Source organism: Solenopsis invicta, chromosome 8 (genome assembly GCF_016802725.1).
Source record: "Solenopsis invicta isolate M01_SB chromosome 8, UNIL_Sinv_3.0, whole genome shotgun sequence".
Lineage (NCBI taxonomy): Eukaryota > Metazoa > Arthropoda > Insecta > Hymenoptera > Formicidae > Solenopsis > Solenopsis invicta.
The window spans coordinates 5,901,621-5,919,630 of NC_052671.1; the positions used below are offsets into that span (position 1 = coordinate 5,901,621).

General features: G+C 35.7%; 3 protein-coding genes across 5 annotated transcripts in view; 2 read left to right on the forward strand and 1 right to left on the reverse strand.

Annotated features, from left to right (window-relative positions):
* Positions 1-417: 417 nt before the first annotated feature.
* Positions 418-2,220, forward strand: LOC105196736. Of its 2 annotated transcripts, none has more exons than XM_011162823.3 (3): positions 418-641; positions 953-1,114; positions 1,232-2,220. In XM_011162823.3, the coding sequence occupies exons 1-3, from the start codon at positions 575-577 to the stop codon at positions 1,456-1,458; spliced, it is 456 nt and encodes a 151-aa protein (XP_011161125.1). In that variant the 5' UTR covers positions 418-574; the 3' UTR covers positions 1,459-2,220. The 2 variants fall into 2 exon arrangements, with proteins under 2 accessions (XP_011161125.1, XP_025990884.1); XM_026135099.2 differs by lacking the exon at positions 418-641 and adding an exon at positions 693-854.
* Positions 2,221-2,301: 81 nt separating this feature from the next.
* LOC105196725 lies at positions 2,302-9,940 on the reverse strand. 2 transcript variants are annotated; one of them, XM_011162810.3, is made up of 5 exons: positions 9,197-9,940; positions 6,482-6,808; positions 4,905-5,462; positions 3,805-4,141; positions 2,302-3,716 (listed from the first exon to the last, which is right to left on the reverse strand). In XM_011162810.3, exons 2-5 carry the CDS (start codon positions 6,686-6,688, stop codon positions 3,592-3,594), a joined length of 1,227 nt encoding a protein of 408 aa, XP_011161112.1. In that variant the 5' UTR covers positions 6,689-6,808; positions 9,197-9,940; the 3' UTR covers positions 2,302-3,591. The 2 variants fall into 2 exon arrangements, with proteins under 2 accessions (XP_011161112.1, XP_011161105.1); XM_011162803.3 differs by having other exon boundaries at positions 6,482-6,798; positions 9,197-9,939.
* A 2,219-nt stretch (positions 9,941-12,159) lies between these two features.
* The window catches only part of LOC105196796 (bifunctional heparan sulfate N-deacetylase/N-sulfotransferase), a 317,002-nt gene continuing 311,151 nt past the window's right edge, over positions 12,160-18,010 (forward strand). Inside the window, exon 1 of the mRNA XM_039452718.1 lies at positions 12,160-12,405. The gene's annotated coding sequence lies outside the window, so the exon portion shown is untranslated. The remainder of the gene's footprint in view (positions 12,406-18,010) is intronic.

The following is an 18,010-nucleotide window of genomic DNA, read 5'->3' on the forward strand; positions in this document are numbered from 1 at the left end:
AATTCAGTACATTGTCTAATATTTTTTTTTATATCAGATACATTTTTTGATATTTAATTATTACCACAATATAATTACAATATCGATATAGTAAATATAAATTTACTATATAATAAGATTTACTTAGTAGTGAGATAGCCTTTACAGGCAACGGGGTCAGAGTTAACTGCACCATACAGTTAATTGTGATAATTAAACAATTATGATGATGGACTTGTTCCAGTACGACTTATGATCCCGGAAATTTTATTTTGAATCATAAAAGAATGTTTTTCTATATTTATTCACAACATTAAAAGTTTTTGCATTTGCATGGTTACTTATGGTTTTTTTTTATATCGATTAATTCTACAGTAATTATCCGGGGTTTCTTTAGCAAGCAGTTTGCTCCGATTCATTTATTTCTGAATCACCCAGTATAACTTGGTATAACTGAAGCTACTAGAGGTCTAGCGCGGCGCGCGGTCAGTTGTGTCAATTATAGGCGTGGACACATAGAATATATAAAGAGTATTTAGAGGCATCGACTCTCTATTGTGAGGCGTTTTTACAAAGTTAAGACGTTTTTCCCGAAATGGCCCTTGAAATCCGCTTTTCTTTTTTCGCGATAGCGTTACTCTTTCTTTGCTGCGTCCAACAAGGTATGTTAGAAAAAGATTTAAGCTTTAATTAATATTTTGATATTAACCTTCAAATAACCTTCTCAAAGCACGAGATTGCAAATATTTTGCGTGTACGTGTGTGTGCGACGTCATCGGTTTTTCTACAGAGATCTGCTTATAATTACGATAAAAGTTTTATTTCGCAAACATATTCCTAACCTCCATTTTGTAGAATGTATACAAGTGAATTAGGTAGTATTTAAATAGAAGGCATTTAAAATGTTGGAAATGGAGCATATACTTGTAACTGACGGTAAGAAAGTTTAAACTTTGCCGTATGTTTTTTTTAGGCCTCTCTATCAAATGTTGGGTGTGCAGGTCAGACTCAGATCCAAAGTGCGCGGATCCGTTTGACAATTCCACAGTGCCTATTACAGACTGTAAGCAAGAACCTGAACTGGAGCACTTACCAGGGGTAAAGCCGACAATGTGTCGTAAAATTCGTCAAAAAGGTTATTTATTTATAATGGCATTATGCAATTCCCTATAGCTAATGAGCAAAAATACATATGTGTTGTCTGTCAATTTTATTATTGCACTCTGTATTTTCATGTAAATTTCATTTACAGTTAACGGGGAATGGAGATATTTTCGTAGCTGCGCTTATATGGGCGAGCCAGGAATTTCGGGCGATGAGCGATTCTGCTTAATGCGAACTGGAACGTATAATATATTTATGGAATACTGTACATGCAATAGCAAAGACGGTTGTAACTCGGCACCTTATCAATATGCAAACTGGCATCTCTTATTAATCGGCCTAATAACAACCGTTCGATACGTGTTCGTCGTTTAAAAAAGTCTAGCCAAAGATTCTTAACAGATCTGATTCACTGGATAGTTTAGATTTCAGTAACTATCTTTACGGTTCAAGATTCACTTGTACTTACACAATACTCCTCTCATCTTACACATCGAACGTCAGGGAAGATACAATCTCCAGCAATCAAATATGTATAGATGCATTAATTTTTACAATGCAATTTTGTAATTTTATAATTTTTTATACAATCAAGTGCCTTTTTATATCTATCTTTACATATCTCAATGATGGAAATTTTTAATATTTATAAGAAGTAATATAACTTCCAGTAAGTCAGTAATTTACCCCTTGGCTGAAGCTACATTTTATCAATAAATTACATATTTTATAGAAATATATTTTTACTGCTATACAAAAAAATGAATATTCGTACTATTTTTTTCCATTTTAATATTACTATAGTACAAATTATGAATCTTACTAATATCGAATTAGTCGATTATTATAACCCCAGATATTAAAAATAAGACTGCTAAAACCGTCCAGATTAATCATACGATTAATTTAGTTCTATTGCGGCAATTTGCCTCCTTCTTATTATTTTTGTACATATTTTTTTAGGAATATTTAGTCTTTTACTGCCATACAACATAAACAAGGCATGATTTGTAACATTGTATCATCGATATATTTGATTCATATAAAACACAATATCATTCAATATACATACTTAAAATTCCATATTAAATTGTTAGGTAATTGTATAAAGTACAGACAATAAAATGATTTCTAAATTGAAAATTAGATATTGTCTTGACGAATATAAAACCTGAAATACTTATCGAGCTTTCTATTCGTCGCAGGAAAATAATGAAATTGTTCACTATATGAGATATATTTATAAATAAAGCTTTTTTTCTCTTTTACATACAATACAGAAGTAAATAAAAATATTATTTTAAACAAAATGTATGTGTACTTTTTGGTGTGTCAGCAGTTACAAACATACAAATATTCCTTAAAATAGCAATAGAGTATGCATTACTAAAACAATTCTAGAAAGTCATAGCAAATATGTTAATTGATATTACATCATTTTTTAATATTTTGAAATTTTCTTAACTCTTTTCGTGGCATTTTTATTTGAGCTGTAAAAACATGGAAAATATTAATACTAATTAATTAATAATCAATGCCTTTAAAGGTATATAGTGCAATTATATAATTATGTTTTGTGATTTTTGTGGCATCTTAACATTGATATAAAATTTTATATTGATTTTTATTCTATATTAATATTTTATATTAATAAATGTATGAATAATAATCGATAGAAAAAAAAACATTTCGATGTATCACAAATGGAAATAGCTGTGTGTTAATATCAACTCCGTATATTGGATAAATATCGCCCCTCGCTCCGTTTCTAGCTAACGTGATAATAAAAATGAGCATTTAACGTACGTAAAAAACAAGTCGAATTTATCATTATTAAAAGATATATCGACTTTAACGGCATGCTTTTGTAAACAATTATATATATGAGCGTTTTAATTCATATAAAATTATAGTTACGTTATCTGTATCGAAACAAAATATCAATTAATACTAAAGTAACGTGGCGAGCTTATTCTCGCGATCTTACGAAATATGATATGTAGTATTTGTTACAATTATTCATTAACTATACATATATACTTAGGCAATAGTTCTTATTTTACGGACGGTTACATTGATCGGATTCGGGATAGAAACATCAAGTTTTCTCTTTTGCGGAATCAAGGACGGTTAAAATTGGCAAAGATTTTGTATATACAGAATACGTGCGATTGAAAATTCCAACTAGATTCATGCATTGAAAAACAATTTCCTCTTGCATAGTCACGTAATAATTTTATCATGTAAAAATAACAACAGATCGTAAACGCCGGCGTGTGCAGCAAGAAAGATTCACGTAAAACGTTTTCATTCGCATACGTTTCTATGGTATTCTTTGGAATAGCAGTATCGATCGGTGTCTTAAATATTTATGGCGTACGCGCGCGTATAGCGCAATCTCATTTGTGCCGCGGTGCCTCTAGATATCTAAAGAGGAAAAGTACGTCGTACAACAGCTGCAGTTTTCGTAATGTTGAATAAGTTACCGACTCCTCGCGCGCCTTATTTTTATTCAAACGCCTGCCACTTTGTTATTTGCTGTCCCGGTTTCGCTAAAGCTTGTTTCCATTGCTCACCGTAGGTTCCACCAACGTCAGGTCCGATCACAAAATGGCCCACGGGACTCTTCTTACCTATAAATAATTATAAGAACGATGCATTCGTGTATCGTCGATACTTCGATACTTAATATATTTCGAAGGTGGAACTTGTGCGGCTTACCCATTTTATTTTTTGAGACGAATTTTACAACGAAGCTCACGTCGTTGAGCGCTCCTTTGTATGGATTGTCAGCGGCGACTCTCGCCGTATCCGGTGAGAATTTCATGGACACCGTCGGTGCAAATCGATCGCTCTTCCAGAAATGTGTTACTCGACCACTGTCGACCACCGACATCTTCAGATACATTTGTCCTTTTAGATTCTCGTGCTCGTGCATCGTCTGAAGCGAACATCTCAGACGATTTAGAGACAATACTAGTTGTCCGTCACTGTCCTCATCCTTTTCACCCTTCGAGAGACACAATGACAATTCGACTTGCCCCTTTTTGTTCTCTTTCTGAAAGATTATTGCCTCGTGTATATTTTAACAGCAAAATTAATAAGAAACATATCGATTAATATGATGGAAAGAAATATTACTCTGAGGGGAAAAATTACTAAATTTTAATAAATATTTGTTCAAATAGTTGCAATGAAATATTTACTTACGATACATAAATATTTACTCAATCAAAAAATAATGAGTTAAATTAAATTGATGGTTCTTGTACTAAATAAATACTTATTTACATTTAGTACATATTTCATTTCAACTATTCAAACAAATATTTATTAAAATTTAGTAATTTTATTCTCTCAGTATAATACACAGAAAATAAACACATACTCAAGTTTTTTCATTTCTTTCATTTTTATACTTAATGTATAAGATGTGTTACAGTTATTTCCAAAGAATTGGAAAAGTAAAGAAAAGAAACTATTATAATTATAACCTAATTTAATGATGAAGATTTTATTGCGCGAAAACAGATCTATCTTTAAGAATATTTCTTCGTCAAAAGTATGCTTGCGCCATAATTACGAGTACACACAATATTATTGCGTTAGTTAAAAGATCAAGGTCCACGTTTTTTGTCACTCCACCTTCTTTCTAATGAATGATAAAAATAGAATGATAAAAAGCTAATATCTCTATAAGAGCATTCTGAATATAGGCCTAAAGCAAATAGTGTACTTAAGTCTTCATTTAGAAATGACAACCGTGGTTTTTGCGACTGCTGTATAGTTGCTATGCTTTTTACAACGTTGTGAATACTTACTCTATCCTCAGCACCTGAGATACCACTGGCGATCGGTCGTAGTGGTTTCCACAGCTCTCCTGTAGACACGTCGCTGGTATGTTTCGATTTTGGCGGTTTGCAGACGAAATTTTTCGGATCAAGTGGAATCGTCGTCGCACCAACAGTTCGCCTCTTGTCATAGGCTCTTCTCTCCACGGCTGTAGATTCCGCGAGTTTGTCGGAATTCTTGCCAAAGAATTGGCTGAGAAGTTTGTTCTTTGAGGTTTCTTGATCGGCAGAGCTGCTTTGACCTTCCTTTTTTTTTCCACCTTTCTTCGCTGACTCTTTAGTAGGTGACGTTTTCTCTTTATCCGCCTCCTTCTTTTCAGTCGCTATCAGAGGTTTGTCCTCGAGAACGGCGTAGAGAGTTGCGACGACGAATCTAGATCCGTTAATTTCTTCCTCCACGACTTTCGATTTGCCGAACTTTTGCTTGATTTCTTTGCGCAAGGGAAAAACAAATTCCTCGTTCCATTGGGGCCAGGATTCATTCCTCGAAGTGGTTTCGAACTTATCCTTTCCAGGAATCATCTTCACCTAAAAAATTAAAATCGTTAATCAAGTTCGTTTCTTCGATATTTTTATAATAAAAAGAGAGTGGATATATATAGAAATTAAACAAATATAAAAAGTGGATAAGCAGTAGATTTAAAGAAATTAATACATTTTGATTGTCTTTTGCAGCAAAAAAAAATTCTTTTGAATTGTAAAGTATGCGTTTTTAATTAGTTATACTTTGTTAACTAATAATTATTAAAATTCAGTCGTAAATAGAACGTAAATTTTGTACCGTTGAAATTCAATCGACTATAATTGATTAATAATTAATAATTATTAATCGATTATAGTCGATTGAATTTTAACGGTACAAAATTTATGTTCTATTTACGACTGAATTTTCGCTCAGGGGTAAATAATGAAATTAAGTTAGAAATATTTATGACCGTCACTCTCTGGCAACAGATATTAAAGATTCGTGTACTCCGCGTGTCCCCGAAATATACTGAATCGATTTATTACATATATAGAGATACGTTCAGCGATACGTTGTCTCGTTCGCGCGACAAATCAAAGGAAATTGTATAAGTATACAGAACATTTACTCGTCACTCAATAAGATACTACAGTCAATGTCGGACTTCTATAATGCGTTACTCATATAGTATTACGTAATCGCAGATAACACCCAAGACTGCCGTGAGCGTCTCCGCCTTACGCGTAATTCAGGCTCGAGTACAGCGAAGCGTAGCGGAGCGCGATCTTACAGTTCGCACACAAGTGTGTTAGAATCGTCCGGCATCTCCGACGCACATTTATCGAACGTGATTATTTCGTCCAGTATTTCCATCAGTGCGAACGAAATTGAATTAACTGTGTGTACGGGGAAAAAAAAAAAAAAAAAAGAATGATTACATCTATGGATTTAAACGGATTCGTTCGACGTTAAATGTGCGTCGAAAAAACAAGCCGTTGATGAAACATACGCGCCTTTTGTTTGCTCAAATGCAATCGATCCACATTCACGAGCCACCTACGTCCTCTCATGTTTACTCTACCTTTACAACATAGCTATTGACTCTGGTGAAGCCGAAGTTCTGTGGCAAGTGTCTGGCGCCGAGAACTGTGACGTTCAGTGTCTTCTCGTTCGGCGAGTGCACGATCTTGATGCCGATTTCCGGCTCCAGATTCACCGTACGATCCAACGGCGTGGACACCGTCTTCAGGCTGTTGTCAATGAAATTCCTAATCTTGGCCAGCGCCATGTCCTCGCGTGACTGTTCTCTTGAAATTCCAATTACGGCTTACTGGCGAACGAGCGATCGGTTTAGATAACGGTCGATTACCACAGGCTCGGTAACGTCATCCACGAACGCTGCAAAATTCTATCGTGAGCTGACTTTACTATGAGCTAGCCGCACAAGCGCACGCTAAAGGTGCGCTATTAATACGCGCATGAATGTATATAATACGGCCGTCATGCTTGCTCGCGGATATTCGCGAGACACGAGATTTTCGACACGGCGCGAGATTGTTTGCTGTGGATAGCGACGTAAGAATTTCCGTAGATATCTTTGATAACGAGAAGATCTTCTCTTTTCGTTGTTATTATCTTGTAGATAGTATGACGGTTATTAAAACGTTGATACAATAATTCTGTTTTACAATGACTTTAAAGTTTTATCAGTTGGGCTTATCTTTTTTTTTTTACTTACATGAATAATTTATTGGAAATTATCTTATTTTCATAAAAAATGGAAGAACCTTCAACCATTTTGTGATATCGACTACATCGTCGCGCGTTGTAGCGTTTGTTATTTTATAGAACAACTAAATAGTTTACAGACTTACGATATGCTTACCAAACTTTATTACACTAGTTTACATCCAAAAATCATTTTAAATCAGACAAGGTATTTCTTAAAAATTTTTCAATGCTAAAAATGATGCTACAAATTATATTTCACCAGCACGTTTTCAAAATAATTCAAGTTTAATGTGTAAAATATGATTTTTTGGGGATATTTGATTTTTTCGTAGAAAAGGTTAACGTATCTGGAAATTCTGATCAGATATTATGAATGTATTGTTCACTTTTTATAAAATACAATTTTTTTATTTTGATATCTTATTTTTTAGCCGTGAAAGATTAAAGCTGGGAAATATTTTGAAGGTAGCGTCGCATGATCGGTAGTTTAGTGGGAAGGGAATGATTTTATCATTATTTGTCCTCCTTTAAATAATATAACTTTTGTCTGAAACATATTTTTCAAAAATGCATTTGTTTCGAAAAATTCCAAGTGAGCAATTAAAATGAGACACTAGATCTCACTAAATACATATATGTATAAATATATCTCTACCAGAATAAATTACGCTGCACGTGTGTATCAATAATCATAAATTATGAATATTATAAGTTATATATATCTTCATCATCATAAGCAGTAAAATAACTCTATAAATAACTCTTAAATCCTTCATGTCATGGTTAAAAAGTAAGATAGATAATTGACCTTTTTTTTACAAAAAATTTCAAATATTGCAAAAAAGTCATTTAAACCTCAATTATTTCTAAAATATGTCGTGTTGATGAAAAGTAGCTTGTAACATCCAAAAATTTGTAAGAAGCACCTTGTCTGATTTAAAATAATTCTGGGATATAAACTAGTGTAATAAACGTTTTGTAAACATATGTAAATTGTTTCTCGGTATAAAAATCTGGAAGACACACCTTGTCTCTGATTCAAAATGAAAAAAAAAGTATTTTTTTGCAAACTAGTGTTATTAGAAAAATATTAAAGCAACATCGCCATACTTCGGACGATTCTTTTGACTTTCGATCGCTAAAATCTGTCGATCGTAAAATGCGATCGTAAAGCAGCGTGCTTTCTCTTCTCGTTGGACAATACAATACTTCTATCACCAACAGGTGATTATCAGCTGTTTTCAATCGGCAACGAGCAACGGCCCAACCCTTTCGCTCCAGGCGCAATAAAGTCGCGTGCGTGCGAGAGCAGGATATTCCAGAGAGCATCGAAAAAACGAGTCAACGCGATCGAACTTTCCCCGTGAGAAATAAAAATAAAGAGCTTCGCCCCGCTGTAACCACCGTCGATCGATCCGGGAGCGATCGTGCGACCGCTATGCAGCGACCGCGGAATGCCGCAAGGAAAATCGCGTTAAAACCCGAGACCCAATGGCACCGACCTCCATTATAACGTCATTAACTAAGGGGAATTGACGAGGCAAATACAATAGAGACGCCTGGCATCACCCGGCTTCTTAATAGAGACTTTAATGCTCGGTGTGTCATCCGGAGTTGGGTAAAACAAAGGCGATAATTCCAATTTTCTTACCACGGCGTCCCTCCGTGTCGTTCGCAAATTCAATAAAATTTTGCTCTAACCGTATTAATTAAATGCCTTAGGAACATATTTTTCGCGTTGAAACAGCGATAGTTGCACAACAGCGGAAATGAGTATTTTTATTTTGTTTACTTATCTCTTTTTTTTTAATTGCTTACTCAGTGTTTCTTTTTTTTTTTTTTAACTATTATTAAAAGCATTCTGAAATGATCCGTTATACTAGTCCATCTAATTTGACACGAGCGTGCGCGGTTTCGAATTACGAGAAGTATTACAGTGCACCGACTCGGATAACGCGTCAGGTAGCTTGCTCCACGCGTGACAGTAATGTCCAAGCTATTTGTAAACCAACGACAATTGCGTGGAATTGCGCGAGCCGCGAGAATAAGCGAAACTTGCACGTACCATAATCGCGATCACGGTGATTCGGCGCAAATTACTGCTGCTGCTGCTGCTGCTGTTGCGGCGGCGGCGGCGGCGGCCGCTCTCTCGGCAACGACCGAGATCTCGAGCGAGCAGGAAGAGGATCGTTGTTGGAACCGGCGTGGAGCAGCAACGGGTCTGCGTGGCGGGTCCACGTCTGGTGGCGGTCGGCGGGGCTGCGACTGGTGAGGAGGGATCCTCCGGCGCGGATCTTCCCGTCGTTGGTCAACGGTGTCAGACGCGCGACACCATGGTCACACCGAAAGCGATCGAACGCGTACGCGCACCACCACCTCTGCCGATCGCTCGAGGAGGAATTCACCGGAGAGGGCTTTCACCGCACACGCCGTCGTTCTCGTCCTCGTCGTCCGCAATCGCGTTCGCAGCGCGATCCACCGCGCATCGCGAAGTGAGAGAACTTATTCAGGCGGTCGCATCGACAACCGTCAACCGAGATGTGTGGGACCCCATATGAATGGCTGCTTCGTAGGCTATTGCGCGCGTGCGATCGTTATTGTAGTTGTGGACAGTCGTCGGCTCCGTTTGCGCGCGACGCGCCGCCGTGGTATGCAGCTTGCTTTCGCGTGGGTTCCCTTTATAAGAGACCAGCGTGGCTGGTTTACAGTGACGGATCGTGACAAGGCGTCTTCCGTGGGCGCCGATCGAACAGGAATTTATAGGATGTGCGTAAGAAATTGGTTAGAAAGATATGGAGCTCTCTCGAGTATATTATGTGTGAATTGTAACATTAATGTCTTCTTTTTAGATATCTTTTGCTTAATTCCTCATACAAAGTATACGTAATTATTGGTGTTATTGGTATTGTTCTGTTTAATATTTAATATGTAATTAAATTTCATGATCAGGTCAGAGATGAATTTCAAAATTAAAATTAATCTCAGTATTTGAAAATTCTCTATATAAATTTGGTAACTCCAATTTTTGTAACTACGGCACTGTCGTAAAAGTGGCCGTTGCCGTTAAAGTAGGGGATTTACTCGTACCCGTCATACACCGTCTCTGCGTTGTAGAGTTGTAGTTGTGGAGTGACGCCTGTTGCGCTCACAAGGTCGCACACTCACATTGCACGTTGCTGTACATATACAGGTATGTGAATGTGCAGGTGCGTGAATGTGCACGAGCTTCTGCGTGAGTAAACACAACTACATGAATGAGAGTCTGAGGGTAGACGGAAACAGGATCGTAGATAGCTATAAGTTCTCCTTGCTCCAGCGCGAGCGTCAGAAAAAAATAAACGACAAACAATATTTGCGATAAAAGGAAAAAGATTTCAGTATTAGAGTTGATGTGAAATTTTTAACGACATCGAAATTTTTAATTAAGGAACACAAAATTCAGGCTGTGAAGAATATAAATCATAGAAATTTACTTGTACGGAGAAACAAAGTTTTATGTGTATTTGTAACGTCGTAGACTTTAGTAAGCACGACAATATCATTTAATATTAAATAATATTCTTGTAATATTATAAAAAATATTAATAAAAAATGATTATAAAGGAAAAATAATAATTATAAAGTTTATGAATATTTTATGCATAATAATTTACATTAATTTTTGAAAAAAAATAATATTTGAAAAAAATAAAACATTTTCTTAATATTCTATGAATGTTGAAATAATGTACCACAAATATTATACAATATAATGCGAACATTAATGTAAGTTTAATACAATATTCCTTTAATATTAAAATAATATTAAAAGTATTGAATAATATTCTTGGAATATACATATATTATTTTAATTTTTAATAATATTCATGTAATATTCTAGGAACATTGTAGCGCTTATAGGATATGACGTAAAAAGTTTAGGAAGAGTGCAATAATATAATACTAGAGACAATATACCACGATGATAAGCAAGCGTAACAAAGAGATTATTACGAACTGATGATGAAGAATTGACACATTGGAACGATATGCGATTGAAACATGCATAAGAATGATAACGATCGTCGCAGTGGACCTACGTAATATAAATTTACACATCTGCGTAGAAAAAACTAATTGTCATTTCGCACGATGTCGTCTCATGTAGGCAGCTCGAAAGAATGCGGTAGAGAATATATCGCGCTGCATAGAAAATTAATCGTGCATTAGAATACGATATAAGTCCAACGTGTTGCAGTTAAAAAAGCAACTTGTTGTAGAGCAACTTACGAGATAAATTATTTAAATAAACAATTTATTTTATGATTATTTCCAGATGTCTATTATCTTCTTACGATTTATCACAATTCGATCTTTGAACCTCTTATTTCAGTAAGATAATGTAAGATACTGTGAAAATATAAAGATTTTATAAATAACGCTCTCTCACAATTTTCCTAATTTATATTCTTTTCTTACTTATAAAATGCGCGCTCATAATACACAATAGATTTTTACTGAAATGAACACATTTACGCTCACGATTATGCATTATTTTAAATGCAGCATTTGAATAACGCGTTCCGAACGATGCTCTGCGCGTATCTAATTGCGTTGATCGCACGTGATGATATGCAAGGATGGCTCTGACAGGTATTATGGCCTTCAGAGTTAAGTAATATTTCTCACCAATGATTATATTAATCAAATTACATCTTAAAAGTGAACCCAATTTGTCATCACGTTGTTATATCGTTGTTTATTCGAAGAAAGTAAATTATCTTGATTATTTACAACATGAAATAAGTAAACTTTTATAAAGGGTTAATTACAAACAAGTAAAAATAAATTATAATTGGAAAGTAATGGTTATCTAATGTGGATAGATAAAATTTAATAATTGAAGACTCTCTCGTGAGGTAATAGGAACTGATATTTTCTGCCGAAGTTAAGCAGCAGAGAAGGTTGAAAGTAGTTGCTGCACCCTACTGTAGATGGCAATAATGATGATCAACCCCTTCCTTTAGCCAAACAACCCTCACGATTGACGATCAGCTGTTCAGCACCGCCATGGCGCACGCGACGTCGCGACGTCAAAAACACTTCGAACAATTTCGATTTATCCATGCCGAAAAAATCTTTCCGCGTTGTGATACGATTTACCTGGTGATAAACTTTCGATCGTAGACCGATATTCGGTGATAGTGTTTCGGGCTGTGCCAATTTGTATATTCGCGAGTGATATTAAGGTGACATTTCAGAAATATTAAGTGTGAATATTTTTATTCTTAACAGGTAGGAATTTGTTTTACTTACTTCTTAACGCCTTTTGGGAATAATAGATTAGAAAGAGATGATACATAATTTTTGTCAAGATTCAACGGAGAGATTGAAATATAATCGGCAGATCAGAAAGATACACACAAGATACAATGATAAAAAGATATAATAATGTAATAAATAATATTAAATGACTTTCTTTTTAATTATTTATTTTCAAAAATAAATAATTTTTATTACAGGTACAATATTTTTCTATATCTTACACATTTATTACATATTAAGTAAATAAGACAGATATTATTTTCAAAAGACGATAATCTATTTTTATTATGCTTATATATGAAGCATATAAAAATTTCTTAATTATGTTATTGAAACAATATTTGAAGAAGTATCAAAGAGAAGCTATTTGTTTATATATGTATACACATCAGTATATCGTTTTACTTTGTGTGTGCACATATTATGTAACGTATATTCTTTCAAATTAAATACCTATTTAAATTACCAAGATACCTTATTTAGAAGTTATAAAATACTTAACATCTTGATCGTGAGATGGCACCACGTAGATACATTTCGATTTGACAAATGTAGAACAACTTATTTTATTTTGCAAATTATCGTTCACAATTTACATTCAAATCCAGTAAGTGTCATTTCTGCATTGATCCGCTTCATTAGTCATGTTTATTTTCCATGAGAAATTGATAAAAATTAAGAAATTATTTAAAACGAAAAGAAGATTCTATCATGCTTATATATTTATATAATTACATGTTCAACATGTTTTACATGATTATAATTTTCTGCAAGGTATAAGAAACTTGAATATATTTTTATAACAATTTTATTATAGAAGAGAATGTGAGATTCTGTGAATTATATCGAATGTTTTGCGCTCGTATGCGTATCACATTTCTCTTCTTTGACAATCATAAAACAATCTTAGTGATTTGTTACAAGATGTTAATATGATTTGCATACGTGTGACGAAGAGCAATAGGGATATAATCCTTTTTTTCGGAGAGGAAAGGCAACACACACGATCCGGAAAATCATACACTCTGTTTTCAGTTACACGTGTTCTTATTCAAGTCACGTTCTGACGACAAGGGTAATAGCCCCGAACTTTGTCTTCGTCGGATCAGCTTAACTTCCGGTAGTAAAATTTCACGAAATTCTAGTGCGGTCTCGGCGAAATATGTTTTCTGTGGTTCCTGGCATTTTTCAGCTTGATCGATCACTGCCACGTTGTTGTACGTAGGAAGCCGGAGATATAGCGGACGTTTTTATGAGTTTCCTGGAACATGGACGTTACATCACATCGATTAATTTACATTACCGTATAACATACGCAGGCAATTAAATTATAAAATATTTTACAAAATTAAATTATAACAATAATTTAAAAGGAGGAAATTACAATTAATTTTAAATTAATGAGATTTTATAAATATATAATAGTTAAAAAAATTATTTGAAAAATAAGTTTTAATTTAAAAAAAATAAAATTAATTAAAAAAATAATTAGTTTTGTTATTACAATAGTAAAACAGTCGCTAAACTTATTTGCATTAAAAAAAAAAACGCAACCGTGCGTTCAAATTATCCGTATCTATATATGCAGGAGCTATCTGATGTTCAATACACGGTGCCGCGACGGCACAATAAGAAAAAAAACCCGATATGGCGAAATCACATTATGCGCTAGTAATCCGCGCTGCATTACGATGAATGCTGCACGTGTCTGCGGCTTTTCCACGTCACGAGATTCATGAATGCAAATACTCCGCGAATAAAGAGTCACGCGCGCTCTTTACATCATTCACCTTTCTCATTTTTGTTCCGCCTCTCTTTCCCGCACTGCCCTCACCCATCCCTTTGTTCTTTCTTACGTTATTTCCCGCTGGCTCACCTTCATAACGGGTCAAACTTCAAACCCTAGACGTATCCTGATACGCGCCACCCATTTTCGCGTTTATGATTTAATGAACGCAACTCCGCACCTACCACCATCGACAACCAGTCCGCGCTTCTTCCCTCGGTAAATCTCCGGCATATTCCTTATTATAAACTCTTTTGCGCGGTGCAATTTAAAAGTATAGCTCGCAACTTGGTCCCGCGAAGCCTCGTATTAAGCTTCCACTTTAAAAGCAGCGCCTTGGCAGCCGGTGGAAGTATCGCCAAAGTTTAGCTAATCGTTTCTCATCGCGGACGCTGATAAATTATTCAATTATAACGTCCACCGCCATCGACCGAACAATTTCGAGGAAGGAAGGAAGGAAAGGGAGAAAAAGAATGGATGTAGTTTTCTTGATGCTAACCATTCGAACATTTCTTACGATATCGAATTAGTATCGCGCCGTCAGTGCGGAGATTAAAGTCAGATTTCGAAGTGCTTGGTAATTCCCTGTACGTATTTCTCGCACGTAGTCGCAGCTTGATATATTTAACCTCCCTTTGACCCTGCGCACCCTTTTAAGTGCATCATTACGTATTCTCTTTTGTAACGCCAGGCTTTATGCAGACCACATTCGTAGCACCTTTACTATTCTTGATCATATCGCATATTAACCATGCAAGGTGATAATTTTATCTCTTATTGTGCAAATGTGCCTTCTATTAAGAAAATGTATGTACGACAAATTTAATATACGTGTACATATGTATTTATTTATTACATAACAAATCATTTGTTAGAAATGGTCAGATACTTTTCGTATTAATCTAAAACGATGTGTGCGGAAAAGAAACAAATTACACTTTGAAACCGATAAATCTACAAAATAGAACACGTAACTAAATGCTTTTTATTAATGCATTGAACCATTAATTAATTATTGGTATTTATACAGAAAAAAGTGTAACGAAGGAACAGCGTTCTTTACATTATTCATCTTTTCACTTTTATTCCGCGTTTTCTTCCACAATGCCCCTTTCAATTTCTTCAGTTCCTTTTTTACATTATTTCGTTCTCGCTTTCCTCTTTAATAAATTAAACTTCAATTGATATTTACACTTTTTAAAATTGTATTGATCTATATTAACTTGCAGCAAATTAATGTTGAATTAACTTTTTGCGTCTCCAACAGAGAGAGAGAGAGAGGGGGGGGGGAGGCAAATAGAAACGCATAGTGGATCCGTTTCGGATCCTATACAAGGAAAGTTTTGCAATTGGACAAATCTAAGGATAGCGCGCTGGCTTTAATTGGAATCTATTTGTGCCTGTTGGTGTAGGTTTGAACATGATTCTGTTAATATCGCTCTCCTCGGCGTGTTCACCTTGCTGCTTGTATGACACTTTGTCCCAGTTCTACAACACGAGGACAGAGAAAGAGGTCGGAAGTTTCTGGATGTCGGTAATGAATATATGAATGTAAGAGCGCCGTTTGTCACTCGGGAATGGTATATGTATCGTTTTCATGAATATCACGCATATTATGTTTTCAATTCCAGCAACATTTAACAAGTGCGTACTTCTTTACATTACCGTCTTTACTTATTGAGGAGAGTCAAGTTCCTAAGCTATCGTTCTTTTCACAAATCACGTTTTCTCGTACGATTTTATTTACATAACTAGTTTACGATCTCTAACAGAAACAATTATTGCTAACTACTATTCAAGTAATACCAATTCCTTCTAAGCGAGTATAACAAAACTGCGCTTGTGCATATCGGGAACGAACAATGCGCATTATAAGTGAATACACGTGACAGACGTCTGTCCATCAAATATGTAATCGTGGCATCATCAATTGTTCGAATCCCTACGTAGACAGAGATTTCATTTATCGAGAAAGTTTAAATCAAACCGCCATTACTCACGATGCAACTGTGACGGAGCATTTCGATTCACCAGAAGGCAATTGAAATTCGTTTCGTCATCGGCTTTTACGAGTCGTCTTTTTTTGCGATTTTGCAATTTATAGTAGGTATTTCAAGATTCTGAATCGGCACAATTTGGCGGAACGCGGAAAAATACAATTCGTACGTGGCGGGGCTTTTTAGATCCTCTCTTTTTAATTTTCTATCTATCCTGCGGCACACACAGACCCGACGAATGTAAATTTCTGCCGATTACGATTGGCGTACAAAAATCTATTTTATGAAATACGTTCGTAGTTTGTCAATCATGCAGAACAGAGCGCTTTGGAAAAGCGGAACGCAAACAATTACTCGGCTCGCGGACGATCGTGTGCGTAATTTACGATACCTATAACGTAAAATAATTTAATTCATGATCGCGGCAAAAAAATGTGTAGTTCTTGCCATTTCGCTGGAAGTACTAAATTGCCATGAATTTCGACACTTCGTGCAACTCGAATCCCCGAAACTTCCAGATAAAATGGATTAGTACCGACTGTATCCGAACGAAGGGGATGTAAATCGATTTCGTCGTGCCCTTAAATTCTATTAGCGCCAACTCCGATTGCATTCTTCAAATGGAAATAGGGAACGAGATTTTCGCGACGGAGAAGTGATTTCGACAAAGCAAAGTCGCGCTGGGCGTGTGATTAGATTTTACACTCTCGCTTTACCTTTACGAATGCCGTTGTCTTCGTTGTGTCCTTTAAACGAAGCCCTATGCTGGAACAGTACCGAGCGCGATATCGGAAAATAAATTTTGCGTAATCGTGTTTCGACTATGGAGGGCACCGTGGCTATTAAACGCAGGAAATTCTTGTCCTGCTCTGGCAGAGAACTAACAGGACCATTTCCCTTTCCAGTTTAAACTGCCATTTGTGAAACCGTCTGCCGCGGCGAACGAGTGTCCCGGTTCCTGTTCTATCGTTGATGATTTATTCAATCGCGCGCTTGTCGATATTTATCGTTCGGCAACCGTTCCGAGGGGACCAGACACTCTCGACGAGATAAATCATATTATCGTAGACAAGTAGCGTCCAGTACGTGGCAATCCGCGTCCATGCCAAAATCTGCGGTCGTACGAACATGGAAATCGTATTAGATTGATACCGTGCGTAACGGCGTGCATAATCTGCTCTTATCAGTGTCAACTGTCTTTTTGCGTCCCCATTATAAAGGGTAAACATTAATGATAAAGACGTTTACCTAGCTTATACCTACGTTTCTTTCGTTATTTTCTTTCGAAAAAGAATCATAAGCTTAATTCGTAGTCTTACTCGTCGGTACTTATATATTTAAGAACATCTCGAGTACAGTGAAGACTTTTAAAGACGTCATAAACTAATCACGGAACCGTATTAACATTTTAAAGCACAACTCAAGGTATAACTTGAGACGTTACTTAACTTGAAACGTTCAAGAGACAAGGTTACTTAAAACTTGAAATAAGATCGGACTATGAATATCGGTCATAATGTTACTCTTAAAACTTTTCAAAGATCATGCCTTTGAGAACTTTTTTTATGCCGCGTTCTTTCCGTACCGTTTCCCTTTGTACGAGGAAATAAGAGACGAATGAGAAATTATACAAGTTTCTACATTGTCATTCTTATACTCTTGCTACTCTTTCCTATCAAATATCTGTATCTTATATTTTCCACGTGCCCCTTTAAATTTTCGAGCAAGATCGAGCCCGGTTTGTCGCGGCGAGACATAACATGCAAATGTGACGAGATGTTGCAGCGTAGAC

Bases quoted from the DNA above. Each gene is read 5' to 3' on its own strand.
- LOC105196736 (XM_011162823.3), top strand. From the start codon at position 575: ATGGCCCTTGAAATCCGCTTTTCTTTTTTCGCGATAGCGTTACTCTTT. The intron at 642-952 runs GTATGTTAGAAA...TGTTTTTTTTAG, and splicing joins TCTTTGCTGCGTCCAACAAG to GCCTCTCTATCAAATGTTGG. The intron at 1,115-1,231 runs GTTATTTATTTA...TTTCATTTACAG, and splicing joins TCGTAAAATTCGTCAAAAAG to TTAACGGGGAATGGAGATAT.
- LOC105196725 (XM_011162810.3), bottom strand. From the start codon at position 6,688: ATGGCGCTGGCCAAGATTAGGAATTTCATTGACAACAGCCTGAAGACG. The intron at 5,463-6,481 runs GTAGAGTAAACA...TTAATTTTTTAG, and splicing joins TCAATAGCTATGTTGTAAAG to GTGAAGATGATTCCTGGAAA. The intron at 4,142-4,904 runs GTAAGTATTCAC...ATAATCTTTCAG, and splicing joins TCTCAGGTGCTGAGGATAGA to AAAGAGAACAAAAAGGGGCA.